We start from the raw sequence: 19946 nt of genomic DNA, 5'->3' as shown, positions 1-19946 counted from the left end.
CATTCACATGAGTTTAACCTCAAGCAAACTCAAATTACCTCACGTTTGCGACAGGTTAGTAAACAAACATGACAGCTGCGATGGCCCAGGTGACACGGAGTAACTCACTAAGCTGCAGCATCTACATCCTATGGCTGAACCAGCTGTAGGAACACAGCTCGCCTCCACTAGCACTGCAGTGCAGTACATGACAGCCCTGACTGCCCCCAGACTTGCCAGTGCCACTCATTCATGACTTCTCCTATCTACAGGGTGCAGGCAAGGGGTACCAGTTCTGCTAAAGTACCTCATGGGAAAAATAAATGATTCTCTGTGCAGACACACTACAAATGAGCCTTGCAAACAACATAAAACCGACCTCATCTCCAAAGGTCTAGCTGACAACAAAGGCAAATACTCATCTATCTTTAATGAGATTGATATTTTAAGCAATAAAGCATTCAGATTTTCCAGCTTCTTTTTAAGCAATAGCATCTCGATAGCAGTCTCAAATAACACCCATCAAAGGTATTTTGAAATGCACTCTGTATGTATCTAATAAAGATACAAGACATACGGAAAATTATCCTCAGAGGCTTATCAGCCTTTTATGCTATTAGGTGAAAGACAATAAAACAGATTCTAATGGGCAAGTCTCAAAATATGTGTTAAGTAAACACTGCTTTTGTTTCTGTTAGACATGAAGATTTCTACTGTCTTAAACTATGGAAATGTCTCCTACGTTTTGGAACTTGAAAGATGTGCCACAAAAAAAAATTCAGAACATTTCCAAAATATAGAAGTAGTAGAGTCACCATTTTTAAGAGCAGAAACATCACCTTGTCTGATGTCCTGCAAAGCACAAAGAAATACATTCACCCAGTAATTTCAGCAATAAAATCATTCTCTATAATTGACCCAGAACTTTCTATTCTCTCTTGTCCTACTCACTCCTCAACTTTGGTGCGACCAGTATCTTGAACATCACACACTGAATTATTTCTATAATAGTAAAAGCAACAGATGTACAAATCAGTGCCATTCTTCTAATTCTACAAGTACAAAATTGTCTTGAAAATTATGACCTAACATTTTTCAGTTCTCCTGTTTTACATAAAGATAGCAGCAAAAAGACTAAGAGATAAGAGGCCTGGAATTGTCCATTCCTAATTTATATTAAAATATTTAGACATGGTGCTATACACACTTCATAACTTCACTTAAAAAAAATAGATAAAGAAAGTTTTGCATACGTCTATACATCTATACAGTTTGGAGAGACACACTAGAGTCCTTCTGACAGTAGGATACCACATTCCATGCAGATCTGCTGGTGAAATCGTGGTCTGGTGCCTGGGATTAAGGGATTCAGCTGAACCTGTTTAAAAGCAAAATACACACATGAAAAACTTGCTCATCTGTCCTTTCAACCAAAGCAGACTGTAACGTCCACTGCACTTACACTGACTATAATAAGTAGTAATATACTGACTATAATAAGCAGTAATAAGACATTTTATTTTACCCAACCAGGTAACTTTTTTTCCTTCTGAGCAGGTCAGTACTAGATTTCTGATGTGAATAGAGCACATGGCTGTAAAAGACATGAATTTGCTTTCAGGGGTGGCCCAGCTCAACACTTTTGAAAGAGTTAATTTTACAGGCCATGTCTCCAATGACAGGCATTTCCCACTCAGCTGAACAGCTGAAATGATCAAACAATTACTGAAAAAATGGGTAGAGATCAGAGAATTACAGGAAATGTTCAGGGGAAAAAAATTCCATTGATTTTACTTCCTGTTTTCTGTTCTGCTGGGGATAATCCTACATTGATTAAACAGTTGCAGAAAATACAGGGTCTAAACATCATGTTAATAACTGCAAAAATAATGGCAAAACCCCAATTTTGTCATGAGGTTGTTGCAAACATAAAAAAGTGTTCCTCCTGAATAACTTTCGTAATAATTCTGTATGCTCAAAATGGATTTTCACAACACCTGACAGACAGAAGTCTGTATTATTTTCATTTTCTCCTTAAATCAAGCTGGGAAACAGCTAAGTCAATAGCATCAGAACTCAGATTTCAATTAGCAACCATTAGAAAAAAGTAAAATGTTTAAAGTTTTACCTGATGATGGAAAAAGCACTTGTGAAGTGTTTATGTGATCAGTGTGAAAATTGTCTGAAATAATTCAGCAATATCTTTCTAGCTTTTGCAACTATAAATTTATTGTCACATTAACTGGAAAGCCTGTAAGATCTTAGTTGCCAGTTTGAGCTTCCTAGGCTATTTATTAGTCACTTCCACTACTCCTGCAGGCACTGAAATGGGAAGGAGGTACCTTTGAAGGGCAAATAATCCCAATTATCTTAGACACATATCTTCAAATTACACCTTATAGGTTCCTTCCATTTCCTGAATGCACGAGATTAACAGGACTTGCAAATTCCATACACCTGGCTTGAAGTAAGATGAACTCCTTTCTCAATAGGTTTTGTGGAGTTCAGCCAGAAACAGCCAGAAAGACCTTTGCAGGCCTTCTAAGCCAAAAGCAAGAAAATACCACATAACCAAAAACAATTTGAGAAACAACTGATAAAGAGATGACAAAGATGCTGCTGGTAAAAATAATGTTGCACCATTCTGAACAATGGTTAAAAAAAAAAGGAGAAATTCTTAATGGATCTTAGACAATAATTTAAAAATCTGTAACACTCAAATGACTGGCATCAAAACCACCATACTTCATGGAATTTGATTCCAGTGAACTGTAATTTACAGACACATGGGTCACAGAGCACAGCTAAAGCTAAAAGTCTGAAGCATCCTGAAGTACACATCTTGATGGCGGGGCTACTTTGCAATGGAGAATAGAAAAGCTCAGTTTCATACAAAGTATAATAGATGCTGTTGGCTGCAAAAGTAGCTGCTTCACATAATGGACTGCACTGAAAGCACAAAGAAATGCCACCAAGAGAACAAGATTAAGCTGTTTCTCATAAAAAATACAAAGCTAACAACTTTGAGACAAGTTTACCTCAAAATCTCTTAGGAATTTCTCTAGGAAAATAACCCTTTAAGATACATGCAGGTTTCTCACAAATGGTTCAGGTTAATGCTCACTCCCCACAAGCTTTATGCATTAAACTGACAATATAAGATGTACTTCATACCAGATTTAACTAAACTGCAGGTCTTGGGATCTTCTAGCTGAACATCTGAAAATGAAGCTTCAGATGGCAGCTTCTTCTGTTCCTCTTTTAAACTCTGTGCAATTTGCTGCAAAGAAAGATACACAATAACATTATAATATTTTTTTCTCCTTTATTCAAGCAGCCTTACACTACTTTGGTTACAACAGAGAAAAGCATACTAAATTGCAAAAGGAGTCAGCTACACTCAGCTCCCAGTGTTTCAAAGACATTTAGAAGAAACAGAGAGATGTTTCCAAACCAGTGGCAGAAACATTGAAATGTCAATTAAGATTCACAAATATTACACAGATCTGTGTAAAGTACTGTTCCTTCCATTTTTCCTTTTTTTTACTGATCTCTAAATAATAATAACCTATGAAGCTACCTAGAAAGAGAAGCTCAAATTGGGGAACTCAATTCAACACTCACTTGGATTTTATACGGATAATTTTTGTGATGGCTTTATTCCCATAAACTATATGTGCAGATGGCCTGAAAGTACTCTCTAGCTTATTCCCCGCAGGAGTTCAGCCAAAAGTTCTCCTCTAACATTACTCAACATTTCCACACTTCAATATTTTTCACTACTTGGTCTGCTTCAAAGCAACAAGAGGCAGCAAGAATGGGCAAAGAACTGCATTAATATTTGAGTAGAACAGCACAAGAAATATTTCTGCCTTGTGCTTTTAACATTTTAATAATTAATTTACTAAGACAGAAGGTCTCTCTGAATAGCAAGGTTTTGAGGTTTAAAAGCAATCAAGTAGCAAAATGAATCTCAAACCAGGCAAAAACTGGAGTCTTATGAGGACATATGAAGAGCAGCATAATTTCTCAGTTTGGAATGAACTTTCTAACTGAAGGGCCATAGGACTCGTGTTAGAAAATAAGGCCCCCATATGGACCAAGCAGCTGCATTACTTGCCTAGAAAAATTATAGCTAACATGAAGAAGGTCTCACAATAATTTTTTAATCCAATTCTATACACACAATTTTAGCAACACAATAAATAAATAATAAAAGACCCCAAACCAACCAAACAAACCTGTACTCCTAACAGTTATACTGGTAAATCTTCTGATCACTAGTTGTCCTGAATTGAGGGATCCCATTTAGTGACATTTTGTGTGGTGGACTTCTCAGTTACTATTTTTGCTCTGTCTTCAAATGCTTATTAGTCCTTAAACTTTCAGTACAAAAGAGCATGTATTCAACAAACTCACTAGCTTTAGGGTTTGTAAATGCTTTCCCTAAATGCCATGCATGTCCCTTGTAATCACCAAAGCATAAACTGTACCATAATAAAAGCTTTAGACATGTATAAAGACAATGTCATAGCAATGTTAAGTTCACTGCCAAGAAGTTCTCTCAAGAACTGAGCACAGTAAGTACAACATTCATTTCTTTCAGTGCACAGCAAAACATATATATATACATATATATATATATAGCTGTAAAGCTTCTGTGTTTAGATGCTCTGATTCTGAAGTCAAACAATAGCTTCTCTACCAACTGGTCAGCTAGAAATAAGTCCTACAATTTTTTAAGTACCACCACCTATTCTGGTAGCTAGATGGAAAACAGAATAGAGCAATAAAATCTCGATCTTGCCAGTCCACGTTGGAACTGCCGTTCTCAGTCAACTCAATCCTTTGACAGCTTGGGCCTCTCCTTATAAAGTGAAGGGCAACTGTTACCTGAGGGGGGAATCTTTACTATGCTTTACTGCTTCCATGCAATGCTATCCTTCAGTTGCATATCAAATGCATTTGCTCTAGTCAAAAACCAATTTCAACTTTCTCACTGGCCACTTTTTTTATTTCTGTGAGTTAGTTCATTTTGAAATCTTTCATCAATATAGTATTAACTTTGTAAAGTAAGAATAATTAGTTTGATCCATTTCAGCAGAAACATTGACTCAAAGCTCTTGGAATGACTACAAAAATGGTTAATACTGATAAGAACCTGAAAAAGGCTACTGGAAATTGTTGCTGACATCTTAAATTATCTGAAGTTGCAAGCAAGTCTCCCCTTATACTGCCTGAACAAACGTGCACACATGCCTACCAAACACTAGCAGACCAGTACTTCTGAAAACAAACTTTCAGCTGTGACTGTCTAAAGCTACTCTTCAACTCCACCTCAACTAGAAAACACATTGGTAATACCTACTAGTTATTAATGTAAATAAAAAATTTAGGGTCATAATTTAATCAGCAGGTGCCAATTTGATAATGCCAGTAATACTAAATACACCTAGGAACTGGAAAACCCTGGCTGCAAAGCACTGTACTGCAGAACTGTGTACACTGCACATAAAAAGAAAACCAATCAAGGACAATAAAAAAGCTGATGCTATACCTCCATCATTTCCAACTTGTCAGGATAAGCGAGATCGCCCGGAGCAGGCTTGTAGCCTATGATATCAGTCTGAATGTAAATATGTGTCCTATAGACAAGACGCTCTTGTACATCTTCTAACATCTGCTTGACACCAGCTGCAAATGCACCCAGTTGTTCAGCTGACAAAGGTAAAGAAAGGCACAAATTCGTTAATTACAAAACCAGCTAATAGAAACAAAACTTTGAAGTATCACATATAGAACTGTCAAAAACCTGCTTGCTGCAGATGAAGTCAGACTATTTTTGGAACAGCAGCCTCCAGACAAATTTGTGACAAACAAGGAATTACTGAACTCCATGATGCAGTTCCTTTAGCTCCCCAAATTTTCATTAGACTGTGAAAATTCAACCTCAAGCTGATTACATCAGAGGCCTTGTCAGAATTAATCTTTCTAATTATTTGAGATGTGGGTATATTAACTGGCATTTCAGTGAGAAAAACAAAGCAAGGTGGCTTTGGCTCTATCACAGCCAATGCCTGTGGTGTGACTGTTGGGAGTTGATAACTCTTCTACCTACCTGAACAGATAATTCAAAGCAGCTCATATACAACTTAAGAATTATTGTAGAAGCCCAAATTTAAGCAGTATGAAGACAGTTCTTAAGATTAGCCAAAAGATTATGCCAGCGAGTTTTTCCTCGTTCCCAACAGTGTTACAATTATACTTTCAGGAAACTAAGCAGTTCTTCATGATTATTGGCACAGCTTCAGTAACACTGTGTGATATATCAGTATGATTTCTGTTTATTGCCAGGTGCAAATTTAAGACTGTGAAAGGATTCCATTATGCACTGGTCATATTAATACCAGGAGAGGTCACTCCTATGAGACTTTAAGCTCTGAACACGTACACAGCTCCAAAATCTACACCAGCTACTTAACTCCTCTTCTGAAGTTACAATTTCTAGTCTGGGAAACATGACATCAAGGAAAATTTAAAAACAAATCAGTTTGCATTCCTTTGTTTTATCATCATTATGCAGAAAGCTCTACATGGATGATCCATTAGCAGGGCCAAGCGAAGCAATTCATTAATTCGAAAAGTTAATTTAAATCAATTCTGCATATGCACTGGGTGGATGCTTCCTTGCATTTGTACAATCTAGAGCAAACAGGACTAACATCAGTATAATAATTTAAATGATGCTATACACAGACTCCCTAAATACAGACCTTTATTATAAATGAAAAAACATAATTCTTTTCACATAAACATGTCAAAGATGAGGTAATGTTAAGATACACTAGAAAGAAAAAAAACATCTAGGAATTTTTTTGCCAATGCAATTAAGTAATTTTATCAGTTAAGAAGACACTTAAAACAATCAGCTTCCATCTGTGAGTTACCATTGTTCTGTACATGATCTTCAAGCATCTCATTTTTGAGAATCCCGCAGAGTTCAGAAAGCGTCTCTAAGTGAATGACATGGATGATCATTGGCCTCAGGACATCATACAATGAAAGACACAACTTTTCCAAGAGTTCACTATGAAGTAAAAATAAAACAATACAAAATACTTTCAGGATCCCACAATACCAAAACAAAATTTTATCACAAGCACGGACTATTTTGTGGCAAAGATTTTTGAAAGGAGGGTGAGAAAACAAAGCAACACAGTGCCATAGAAGATTTTAGAATGGACTGTTTAAAACATGAACCCATTATTTTCTACAAAGTCTTTTAAAATACGTAGGATAACAACTGCTTAAAAATGGTGGTACATATTTTAATTAATTTTAAAATAAAATTAAAAAAAAACCAAACAAACAAAAACCCATACACACCAATCAACAACTCAACCTGTCACAAAGGGAAGATACTGCAAACTGGTTTACTCGGCATCTGTGTGAAGAAATGCTCCTGCTGAGCTCAGAATCCTAATCCCAATTTCCCCTTGAGAAAAGGTTCATCAGATTCCAAGCACTCAATAGTTTATTAGAACCAGGAGGACATGAAAAGGGACGCAGGAGGAGAGCTTGGTAATGTTTTCGGTAACAACTACCAACACTGCAGTACACACACTTTCAATCTAACTGAAGTTATGATATCTATGCAATATGAAACATTAGAAATCCCACTTTAATTTATTTTTTCTTTCATGTCCAAATTGATGCATATCTTAGTTAAAAAACGAGTAGCACCCACTCTAGACATTTTTGCTATTCTCATCGCTCCCTTCACTAATCACAGATTAAGCAATAATGCAATTGCCAGTAGCTGAAAATTCAAGTAAATCCCCAGTTAGATTTGCAAATATAAACACCAAGAGCATTTAAATGTGTGATAAAGATGTTGACTTTATTGAACTTTTTTTTTTTAATTCACAAAGAATGTCTGTCAATAGGACAAGGACACTTCTGTTCCTCTCAGAGAGGGAACAAAAACGCTCACAAAAGAATACCCACAGAAGAAACATTTTGAATGTCTCTTCCTTTGCATCCCATAGCATTACAAGCAACTTGGTAAAACAGTAACTCTCCATGGGAGAAAGTTTCACCAGCCTTATTATTAAATACAACACTCAATCTCAGATCTCTAGTCTTGGCTAGATTTTTGGTAAACTCTTATCTGTATATAGACACCTGGCTGTTATGTCTTCAGAGCACCTCAAAACTTTTGAAAAAACCAAGGAGGCTATTTGTTATGCTAAGAGAAACCTAATTAAGTAGTTACTATTTGAAATGTTTTTCTTAAAGTACTTTAGATGTAGGCAAAAAAGGGAAAAAAGTTCTTAGGAAATGAGGTAACTACTTTCCACCAAGATTCAAAAATAATCAGAAGTCTGTTCTCGTACAGCACTAGTGATGAAACTTCTGTCTGAACATTTTACACTAATTTCAATTAGGGATATTTACTCCAGGATTTGGACTGAGAGAGCTAAACTCCTAAGCCAATTTAGTTAGGGTCAACTCAAATTCTCAGCATGTCCCACATGAGACCAATTTATCAGGAAAGACTGGTATTACTCTGGCATTGTGGCTTATCTCTAGTGAGGCTTTATGTGGTTGGGTTTTCCTTTACCTTTAGAGGATGGGTAGGGTAATGGGAAATATTTTTTCCAGGTTACACACTTACTCAACTAAAACTGCACTCAATTTAAGACATTATAACACTCAAAACCAGTGTCTCGGTTATATTAATAGAAATACATTATTCATTAAATTCACAGTAAGGGAACATGACCAACACAGATTTCAAAATTAAGTATCATTATTAAAAAATACCAGCAAATTGCAGAAGGGGTGTAATCTATTCAATTGCTCTAATATTGCAGGTGTGTTGTAAAAAAACTTACAATACTTTCATAATGCAATTACTATGTGAAGCAACAACTTATCCCTCTTCTAGATCTAGGCAGAGCAGACACAGATACTGCTCTAGTCAGGCATTCACTACCCAGCCTTCAATTCAGCCCATACACAGGCAACATGCAAATACTCTCTGACAGTAAGGGCAGCTCACTAACTAAATCCTTGATGAAAAATAGCTAGAGCTCATCAGCTTAAATTTTACATTCAAGCAAATAAAAAGCGCTTCTGCAACTGGCTGTGCAAACCATTGGCACAGAGGATGTACAAAAACAGCTGAGAGCTGTAGCACTGTTAACTTCCATAGCTATTTTCAAAGTAGCTGAGCGTCTTTATCTCTTTCAGACCATCTACAGAGCACTTGCACAGATTATTTATGGAGAGTGCAAACTATTAGCTTTGCTTGAAGAAAAAGGAAACAAACTTCTGATGCATAAAGTGAATTAAGTTGGGTTTTTTCCTTGCTGGTTCTTGCCAAACCACTTCAACACAGCCCTATCTGCCATACAATATTCTCTGCTATATTCACAGAATACTCTGAGTTGGAAGGGATCCACAAGGATCATCAAGTCCAGCTCTTAAGTGAATGGCCCATACAAGGATCAATCACAGCATTCTAAATAAATACAACATGTAGTAAAACAAAACCAGCATGTACCACCTACTCCAGTTTTGGTGTTGGTTTTGTGAAGAACTCATTGTAAAGCTGATGTTCATCCTGGCATACATGGACCATAAAGGCACAACCACTTCGTACCTGTATTCACAGAAATACCAATAGTTGATTATTAAATTATTTTTCTTACATCAGTATTACAAGAGATATTACACATATTATAACTATATATCATATATTGTTATTATTATTATAGCTATGATTAAATTGAATCTTTGTAAGATTCAAAATTAATGAGATGAACTCTAAAACTATGGACTGAAAAGATGTTACTAGACAAATAAAAGCTCATTGTACAACTTCTGTCCCTTTTCGTTTCTGAAATGTAAGTATCCACATTTTATGCCTTTTTTTTTAATCCTCCCCCCTTTGTGAGGTTTGTAACAGGATGGAGTTTGTACAGAAACAAAACATGTATTGCTTGAAAATATTAGTAAAATTTTAATGATTCAAAACCACAGACAACAGCAACAATTTTGCATGTAAATGACTGAATTAAATAAGTACATTTTACTTGGGGTAGAGGCGATTAAAATATAACAAAAACCACATAACACAAGACTACTTTACCTACCAGAGCACAATGGTCTCTGTTGTTCTGACTGGTTAGTTCTGTAACAGTGTTAGCGATACTGGGACCAAGCAAGAGCTCCCTTTGGTCAAGGTAACATTGATGGATTTCATTGAGAACTTGTTGATACCTGTCCAAGAAATTAGAACAGTAGCTGCATCCCGAAGATCATTTTCTGGTACACATAAAACGCATTCTAATACCCTCTTTGAAGTCTACATAATTTTGATTTTTAAAACTTTATCTTAAATGAATATTGTGTTAAACAGTACTTAAAAGTAAATATTTTCAAAACTTAAAATTGTTGAAGACAAATTATGTAGACATACTCACTCTGGCATTTTTTCAGATCTTTGCTCTACTTGTTCAATTAGAGTCTACTCAAAAAAAAAAGGGAAAAGGTATTATTAGTACATTATTTTTCTGTAATAATTGGAAAACTGCTTGCAGTATTTTTCCATGGACAAATTATACAATCTTTGGATATTCACACTCACACAATATGCAATTCTAGCATTCACACTAATAAATTCTAACTCCATTTTCATAAGTTCCTTTTCAAAAGTTAGTTACCAGCCTACTTACTCTGACTTTGGGAGCAGCTGCTCTGAATTTTACATAAAATAGCGTGAAGGCATTGTCAGAATTTGGCACAGCTGAAGGATCCTGAAAGAAGAAATGAGTAATTGGTTAGACAGCAAACTACTATATTTGGCTTCTAGTATATAATGGCCAAGATAATTAGGCTCTAAAACAGGGTCTTGGTTCTTTATGCTTATACTGCCAGTGGAACAGCTCTTTGCCACCTCCCACCAAGAAAGGCATGCTGGCTTCAGAACTCAAAGTCAGATGGAAGAACAAAACCCAAACCAAAAGTTTCAACCAACAGCTGTTACAGCAAAAGTAACATTTTCAGTAATTATGACATTCTTCATTAGAGACAACAATTGTCTCTGGACCTGCCACAGTAGCACTAATTGTTGGTCCTTAATCTGTAGTACTACAGTGGAACAGAATTTCCCTTTTACCTGCCAGTCCCAGGGCAGAGAAGCTAAATTTGAGCTTGCATTCAAAGCTCCAACTAGAATATCAAGTGTTAAGGCAGCTCCCTGCAGGTACCCAGCTCAGCTGGGCAGAGCTTGAACTTAGACAAATTTTACCACTAATGAAGCAGAGCAGAGACCCAATTTAGCCACTAAAGAAGTGTTCTTCCCCTAATCCCTACTGATGACATAGAGAAAAGCAAACGGCTGCCTTTTGAAACATGGTGGGGACAGGAAAATGCTTCCACCTTTCCCACCCCCTACTGTCATCCCTGCGAGCAACCTGAGCACCCATTTACAAACACAGACCAAAATCCCCAAACACTCACGTGTGAGTAACAACAAAGAACATCCAGATCTCATCAGTCCCTTTCCAGTCCTGACAAGGCGTCTTGTTTTGTTGCAATACAAAATCTCAACTAAAAAATAGTTTCAGTACTGCACTTCTAGCAGAAGCAGACACTAGATGTTTCAGAGAAATATGCAGAACATCCACAAAATCCCTATCTATGTGGGAAGAAAGAGGTGATCTGACTCCTACAAGAGATATCCTTCCTGACTTAAAACTCCTAAGCGGCAATTCAAATCCAGAAATCCAGTTACACACTTCTTTCTGTAAACATGCTTCTTATCAGAGATGTTCAATTCTCTTTAAATTCAGCTCAGTCACAGCAATCCATTGGCATCAAACCAAGCTGTGATACCTTTTTTTCATAATAAAACATAGTTTTGTACCAAACATGAAAGATATTCAATGCTAGTTAACAAAGATCTTCACTCCAGGAGTATTCTTTCACAAGTTTGCATGAACACTGTCTAAAATCCCCTTCTTCTAGGTCTGTCAGTTATCAATTCTAGCATCTTTCAATTTCGCTGTTATCCCTCAGGACACCAAGTTTGCCTGTAATAGGACTGAGCACAAGGCACGCAACAATTATTTGAAGAATCCAAGTGGGTAGAAAGAGACACTCCTCTCTCCTTTCTCCTCTGCCAAAATATTGTAGTACACAACTACCAACGCTTTAATGAGACCAAAAAACCTCCCAACTCACCTTTATGCCTAAATCTCACCGGAGTGAGTGAGAGAAAATACCTAACTTTTCCCTAGAACACTCTAGTATCACCGTCAACATTTTAAAGCAATACAAAAGACACTGGCAAAACTAGTAGGAACCTGTCTCAGTTGTTCTCTGCAGCTATGCAAACCACTGCAGAAAAGAAAAAGAAATATTTAGATAACCAAGAGCACCCCAAAAAATTACTGGAATATAATACTGAAATGGTCATGGCACAAACTCAGAGTTGTGCTTTAACAATTCTCATCCTACAGCACCCAGCTCCTGTATACTTTCTCCAAGTATTCCCTGCAACCTCTCTCTGTCTCCAAAGCAATTCATCTCCAAAACACACCCCCCACAGTTCCCTATTTCTCTTGTGCACCATCCCCATTTGGCAACACAGACAGCAACGTGCACTTCAGCTGATTCAGAGCTACACTGAACAAGCTGGTCCAGGGAAGCAAACTGTCTGGCCAGCTGGCTGCTGCTGCTCTAACACAGCCATTTATCCATCCCTGGCCTTCACTAAGGTTACTGCTCACCTACCTCAATTCAGCTACTTCACCTTCAAATTCCATGATCTTTTTAATTATTACTATTTTGAAATCTTTTGGATCACTAGGTCTTGGTTATTTTTGGCTGAAAATTGGACAACCTACACAAACGCTGTAGCACTGACCTATTTTCACAAAAACCTGTTGACACCTTCTACCCCCCAAAAAAATTTTAAAATGAGAAGAAAACTGTATAGTGTTACAATACACATTTCAGTACAGCTCAAGTTACCACTTCCTGATTCATTCTTACCCTTTTCATTAACTGGCTTGTGAGGTTCTGTAGTGTATTCACAGTGTATGTCTTGATAAGGTGCATAGCTTTAGAAAGGCATTGTTTAAACTTGTTCAAATATACAGGATAGTCTTTAAAATTTGGCTGAAAGAAATAAAACAGTTTTAAATAGAAACAGTAAGAGTCAAAAATTCATCAAAACTCCATATACTCTTATAACTAGGTAGAAATGCTAGATTGTACCAACTAAAAGCAATATTTTATAAAAATTAAATGGGATAATAAGCATATTCAGTAAAAATTTCCTAAGTTTATATTTGTTTTGTTTAATAGTTTCATATTTGACTTCTTAGGAAAAGGAAAAAAACCACAAAAATAGTATGAACACACAGTTTTGAAGATTTAGCTGAAACTAGTAGAGAATTACTTACATGTGATGAAATATATGCAATACAATCATCAAGCTTAGCCAGCATGGGAATGAATCCTTCACTGTTCACGGACAGCGTAGGGGAATTCAATTTCTGTGGAAAACAAGACAAAGTGTCATTGTAATAAATCCAAGTACCTTACTGTTAGAGACAAAGTTCAAAAGATCAGTACACTTTCATTTTCTAAGATGATTAACAGTAAAATATTACTTACAGTGTTTATGTTTTCCAGCTCATTAAAGTAAGAAAGTTTCTGCTGAATGTTTTCAGCCAGGTCAACAAGTTCTGACTATTAAAAAACAATAAATAAAAGAATATCAGCATCCTAGCAAGTAGTTTAAATATATATTTTTATATATGTCAAAATAGACATATAAAATTAATCAATCTCCCTTTCAGCTCTCAGCACACACCACTGTTAAATAGTCCAAGATAACTTGCAGCTAATTAAGTACAACAAAAGATGCAGAATACAGCAGTGCTCTCTTGCTCTCTCTTTCCAGAGAAGGACGCACTACTCTCAGTAGTGTATTTAAAAAAACATATTCTACAGGTTTGTCAATATTCCACAGGCACTATTGCATATATTGCATATAAAGAGCAATGCTGCCATCAGTATTAAAGAGAATAGTAGAAATTCTGCATTTCAGGATTGGAGTCTTAAAGAAAGTTCTCACTTATCCAGTCTTACTAAACACACACGTTCATTATATCACTGTTGGAGCAGTTCACGAGGAGAAAGAAAGTATTTGGGACATAAGCTCGCAACTTTAAAAGACCTTTCTCCGTGTGATAACCATCTCAAAATACTTCTGTAAGTGATATGAATTGTTAATCTCAATACAGTTTGCACTTGTCAGGCATCAGTTAAAAAAGCTGCCCTCAGCTAGCTATCTTTTTTGATTAAAGCATATACTGACACATACTGAACATTCTACTGCAGAGCCTGACACCCTAGCTACAGGTGAAGCACATACAAAAAATGAGGTCCAAAGCAAATGGAAGGATTGCAACCACAGCTCACAAGTTTTCTCAGCCTGAGAAAAAGAAACTTTTGTTTAAGATGTCTTTTAAATTCTCAGTAATCCTCCCATCAAAGATTACCTGCTCTTTCAAAAGCTGTTCACAGGCCTCATGCAGCGTTCCTGTCTTTGTGGACACAAAAAGATACTGTTTTTGCAGTGACTCCAGGTGCTGAAGGGCACTGTTCACATCATCCAAGATAGCATCACACTGCTCCTGAAAGCCAGACAAGTAATCCCTCATCTGTCTAGAAAAAGAGAATCAATAGATAACAGAAGTAAAATTTCCCTTCCTGTATTTGCAAATCCAGCTGCCTGCAGGGACACTGTCACTACCTTTCCCTCTCTAGGAATAAAAGATCACTTGCATCAAACAAGAGTGCACAATAAGCAGATGTTTCATGAACCGCAGAAATAACAGAGCTAAAGGGTTTGGAATAGCCACTGCAGTAACTGCATTTCCCTGGCACTCCTTACAGCAAGCCTACCTAGAAAGCAGCAGCTTGCACCACAGCAATGTGAATACCGTCTAAGTGGACAGCACAAACACAGTTGTTTGCACAGTAGTGCAAGCTACTGTTAGCAGCCAAATTCTACCTGCCTTGCTTCCAACAGGGTTGTTAATTTGGGTCTCTTATTCTACACAATTTTCAGTTTCCATTCAGAAATTACTTTTTCTCTCTTAAAGTAGCTGAAATTATCCAGAGGATTCAAAACTTACTGTGAGGATTGAAAGAGGCTTAGATGAAACAGATCTGGTGTCTAACGTCACCAGATTTGTCTAAGGCTCAATGCAGACAAAAATTCTAGATGATCACTAAATATCAGGTGAAGTATTCAGCTTAACTAAAGCATCATTTAAAGTGAGTTACTCCTGGATGTCAGCTAAAAATTGTGACCTCTACATTACCGCATACAAAACAGCAAGTAAAACAATTCTCTGTATCCATGTATCCTTTTATTATGTATCCCTTTAGTGTACAACAGGCAAAGAACTTGCTTTCCTCCTGCCCCCCCCCCCCCCCCCCGGCCTCCTGCGGTTACATGTTGACCATCCTACAAACCATTGTGCATCCGTGGCAAACCTAGGCACTCACATGCCCTACTAAGAACGTGTCAACTGACAAAGTGCAAGGCTGCTACTCTTTTTAGGTTCTTCATGATCTAATCACGGGCTTAGTATATGCCTAACCCTCTGCTTTTAAGGAAAGTCATGTGTCCTCAAATGTCAGAGCAAAAGAAGAAGAAACAGCCCAAAGAAAAGCAGAGAAAATCAGAAGAGGAAATAAAGGAGCACCTCTTTTCAGCCAAGGGCAAGTTTGTAAAGTCTCAAAACACAAGCCAGTTTCCAAAAAAGCCATCAGCAGATGTAGCTAAGCCATTCAGTTGTACTTCAGACTCTCAAGGAGTAAATGTCAAAGTCAGTGGGAAGGGGTTCTTCTGAGCCTGATAGGAAAGTCAGTTAGGCAAAAACAGATGAGAATGACAAGCCTCCAAACTGGAGTTGAGCAAAGTGGCAAGGAATGCAGGGAATGCAGATACAGGATCACAGCCATAGTCACTGGTGAGACAAATGGTGAGAACAGAAATGACTACCAGCCACATCTGCTTACACAGTCTCACCCTCAGAGGATGCCATTCCAATGGCAGCAGCAGTTGAAAAAGCTCAGGAAAACTCTTAGACTGTGTTTGTGTACAGTTCTGTCTATAAGCCAAAACTAATTTCCATCTGTCTTAATATACTGGGCAGTTCAGAAGGAAATCTGCATCCCTTTTAACTACCCTGCCACAAGGGCAATGGCCTTCAGGATGGGAGTGAGGCACACTCCCTTGGAAAGCTTCAGCTGCTCCAACACATTCCCCCATTCCCCGCCAGCTGAATCTGAACACGTGCTAACATTAATGGACAAGATGAAGTCCTTCAAGGTTTGAACGGCTTATAGCGAAAGGAACTGAGGAAGAACACGTACCTATACTTGGCACCATCATCTTGATCCATCTGAGTTTGCACCTGAGCAAACCAGGAGAAGAACTAGAAGAGATTTCATGGTGTGAACAATATAGATATCACATGCAATCAATTGAAAAAAAAATCCAATCTATGATCTATGAAATGAAGATGACCCTTTGTTAAAAACAGAGCTATTTCAGAACTCAACTATTAATAAAGGAAACAAATTCCTCACTGTAGGTCCCTTCTAACTGAAACATTCTATTCTATTCTTTCACTAAATTAAAATGGGAAAGACTGAATTTCATCTGGTTTTATTTGCACAAGAACAAGGATGTCACACTAGAAAGTGGGGAGGGGGCAGGACATTCTTCTACATTAAGAGCAACACCACCTTATTGAAGGGGTGCCTTACTCTCACATAGGACTCCACTCCAAATGGGAAAAGTATATGTCACTTAAAAGCTGAGACTTTAGCAATTTTCCCCCCCCCCACATTCCCCCTTATGTTCTTGAAAACAGCCCTAAAATTTAGCAAACCCACCAAAAGCTAGGTGAGAGACACAGAAACTAACATAATTCTCTGCAGATTATAGCATCTTGGAGGTTATTCAGCATCACTTACCTGCTGTGCTGTTTCAATTCTTTCATCCTCCATCCCCAGTGCTGCAAATCCTTTCAAAAGGACATCCTCTGTGGATTCTGGCACTGCAGCTGACAGCATAACAGGTAGAGACTGGGAAGTCAGGCTGCACAAATCCTCAATTGGAAGCTGCTCACAAAACCCCAAAAGCTTTAGTTAGAGAACTCACAGAGAATTAGTATATGCAGCTCAACTACAACACAATCCAAAGCAACAAGAGGAGAAAATTACAGGCATTTACTTTTGAAGAAACAAATGCAATGGACATTTATCTATCAATATGATTATCATAAAATCAGTAAGGCTAGAAAAGATCTCTAAGATTATCAAGTCCAATCATTACACCAACAACTACACCACCTATTCATTCAGAAACACCTAATGATTTTAAGTTAAAGTCAGAAAACACTGTACAGCATTTTATGTAAGTACATGTTTGTGTAAGAACAGAAACTGAAGGTCCATGTATCTGACATTGATAAGCTACACTTTATTTTCCAGTATAACTGGTTCTAACCCAGAGAGATGCACTAGAAAAGTATCTGAGAGCATAAGAACTCAGAACTGACACAGAAGCAAAAAAAACCCACCAAACCTATTGTCCATGGTACCTGTCAACACCATTGCACAGGAATTGTCAGAGTTTTTTGCTCAAGGAAAATTCAAGACTTAACACTGCCAGAATTCATTCAGAAGACAAGGAATAGCTCTGCTGAATGGGAATTATTTTTTAGCCATAATTATTTTGTTTAAATGAGAAAAATATGGAAAAAAAGTAACTTGAGATAAATTGTATTTAATTATGACCAGAGACTGTTAATTAGCTTACATGAAAGAAATTCAAGAAGACAAATATTGTTATATACACTTATTTAATGTAATAGCCTCTTTAAATAACATGATAAGCTGGATGTTTTCAATTGCTGAGAACATCAGTAATGTAAAAACAGAAAACACTACTTAAAATACAAATTGGTATCCCTCTAAAAAATGACTTGCTTAGCAAAATATTCACTGCCTGGTAATATTTGTCCAACAAAGAAAGAACAATCAGGATTTAAACTATTTGAGAAATGACAGATTGCTCTATGTTGTTCAACTTCCATACACCTTTCTTCCCTGCTTTCTAAAACAGGTAGGACCCTAGCAGTGGAGCCAGGGCTTCTCTCATGTCTACTACTGAGAAATACACAAGTCCATCAGACCCTGATTTTCCAGAACATCTGAGATGCCACTGTCCCAGTCCACTGAAGAACTTAATGTCTTGGCATCGCCATTGTCCTGACTGGCAAATACAGTACCTGCCCTGTTGCAAAGCTGGTTTAGATCCTTAAGAACATCCTATGAGAGCAGCATATCCTGCTACAATCATTTTGGATGCCTGCCAATATTTACTTTTTGCATATATTTACACAAGAAAAGAAACCAGGAAGAATGAAATCAAACAGCTGCATTTCTGGATGGAATTGCTTTACACTCCCCCCTTGCTATTTTGAGCTTTCTGACACTTGCCAAGAGCCAACTTTCTTGATTTTATGGCAACGCATCTTGTGCTACGATCCTGCTCACATCGTACTGATGTATCAAATGTATCAAACACAAAGCCTCTCATGAAAAGTGCAGCTAAGGAATGCAAACATTCTGTTCCACTTCCCTTTGAGACAAAGGAGTATTCACTAATAATCACTTTGTCAGAGTTCAGTATTCTATAACTGAGCGGGAGACCGTGTCCTCTATGGTGTTGACAAATTATTACGCTTTTTACCACTATTCCTGGCTTTACACCCTCGTTGGATCATCTGCAAGTCGTACCAGGAAATAACACTGGCGCCAGCAGCTATGTATTAATGAGGATCAAACTAAGAGGACCAAAAGAACGTAGCTCCACAACTAAAGCTCTCAATTTCAAGAGGACAAACTTCGGTGAAGTGAGGGAAGCAGCGAGGGCAGGCTCAGGGATGCTCAGGGGAAAGCTGCCACCACTGCCTACAAACCCTGCAAGCCAGGGTGGGCAGTAGGCACGAGGCGCCTCGGGAAGGCAGCAGAAAGAGCAAGCTCTCCCGAGGGAGGGAGGGAGGAAGCCATTGCAATTGCCGGGACAATCCAGAACGCAAAGCGCTGCTGAGCCCCTGAACCTCGGGGAGCGGCGGCCCTGCAGGCCCAGCCGGTCGGGCCGGGCAGGGCCGTCACCGCCGCCCGCCTGGCGACGTGGCACCGCGGCCGCTCCCGCCCTCCCGCCATCCCCCCGGGCCGGCCGGCGCCGCCGCCTCACCTCGGGCGGCACCGGCAGGTTCTCGGCCGCCGCCTTCAGCTCCAGCACCGAGTCGGTCTGGCGGTCGCTGAGCGGCGCGGTGGGCTGCGGGCGGCGGTCCCACAGGCTGAGGCGGTCCCGCACGTCCCTGCCCGCGGGCGGCGGCTCCGCGGGCGGCGGCTCCAACATGATGATGATGACGCTGCTGCTGCTGCTGCTGCTGCTGCTGCTGCCGCTGCCGCTGCCGCTGCTGCCGGCGGCGGGGCCGGGACGGGCCAGGAGCGGGGCGGAACGCCGGGAGCGGGGCGGCGCTTCCGGGGGAGGCTCGGCGCCGACGCGCGGCGTCGCGCGGCAGTGGCGTCATTAACGGAGGAAGAAGTGTCACGGAGGGGGGGCCGGCCGGGATGGCGCCCCCTGGCGGCGGGGATGACGGGGGGCGGCTGCGGCATCACCACGCGCCCGGGTCGATCCGCAGGATCATAGGGTCACAAAAAATGTTGGAAAAACCCTCTGAGGTCATCGAGTCCAACCGAGGGCTGAACATCACCGTGTCAACCAGACCATGGCACTAAGTGCCACGTCCAATCTTTCCTTAACCACCTGCAGGGACGGTGACTCCATG

The 19946-nt window shown here is 38.9% G+C and overlaps 1 protein-coding gene across 1 annotated transcript in view; it reads right to left on the bottom strand.

Moving 5' to 3' along the window:
- Positions 1 to 19651, bottom strand: part of COG3 (component of oligomeric golgi complex 3) — a 31574-nt gene extending 11923 nt beyond the window's left edge. Inside the window, exons 1-15 of the mRNA XM_064645695.1 lie at positions 19346 to 19651; positions 17056 to 17202; positions 16450 to 16511; positions 14562 to 14727; positions 13672 to 13746; positions 13458 to 13550; positions 13045 to 13170; positions 10722 to 10802; positions 10470 to 10513; positions 10140 to 10266; positions 9555 to 9646; positions 6927 to 7066; positions 5537 to 5697; positions 3154 to 3259; positions 1233 to 1357 (exon numbers count right to left, since the gene is read on the bottom strand). Of these exons, the coding sequence (XP_064501765.1) occupies positions 1233 to 1357; positions 3154 to 3259; positions 5537 to 5697; positions 6927 to 7066; positions 9555 to 9646; positions 10140 to 10266; positions 10470 to 10513; positions 10722 to 10802; positions 13045 to 13170; positions 13458 to 13550; positions 13672 to 13746; positions 14562 to 14727; positions 16450 to 16511; positions 17056 to 17202; positions 19346 to 19513 (1713 nt within the window). The 5' untranslated portion in view covers positions 19514 to 19651. The remainder of the gene's footprint in view (positions 1 to 1232; positions 1358 to 3153; positions 3260 to 5536; positions 5698 to 6926; positions 7067 to 9554; positions 9647 to 10139; positions 10267 to 10469; positions 10514 to 10721; positions 10803 to 13044; positions 13171 to 13457; positions 13551 to 13671; positions 13747 to 14561; positions 14728 to 16449; positions 16512 to 17055; positions 17203 to 19345) is intronic.
- Positions 19652 to 19946: the final 295 nt, after the last annotated feature.

Source organism: Pseudopipra pipra, chromosome 2 (assembly GCF_036250125.1).
Source record: "Pseudopipra pipra isolate bDixPip1 chromosome 2, bDixPip1.hap1, whole genome shotgun sequence".
NCBI lineage: Eukaryota > Metazoa > Chordata > Aves > Passeriformes > Pipridae > Pseudopipra > Pseudopipra pipra.
Note: the sequence above shows the minus strand (reverse complement) of the source record. Positions and strands in the feature narration are given on the sequence as shown.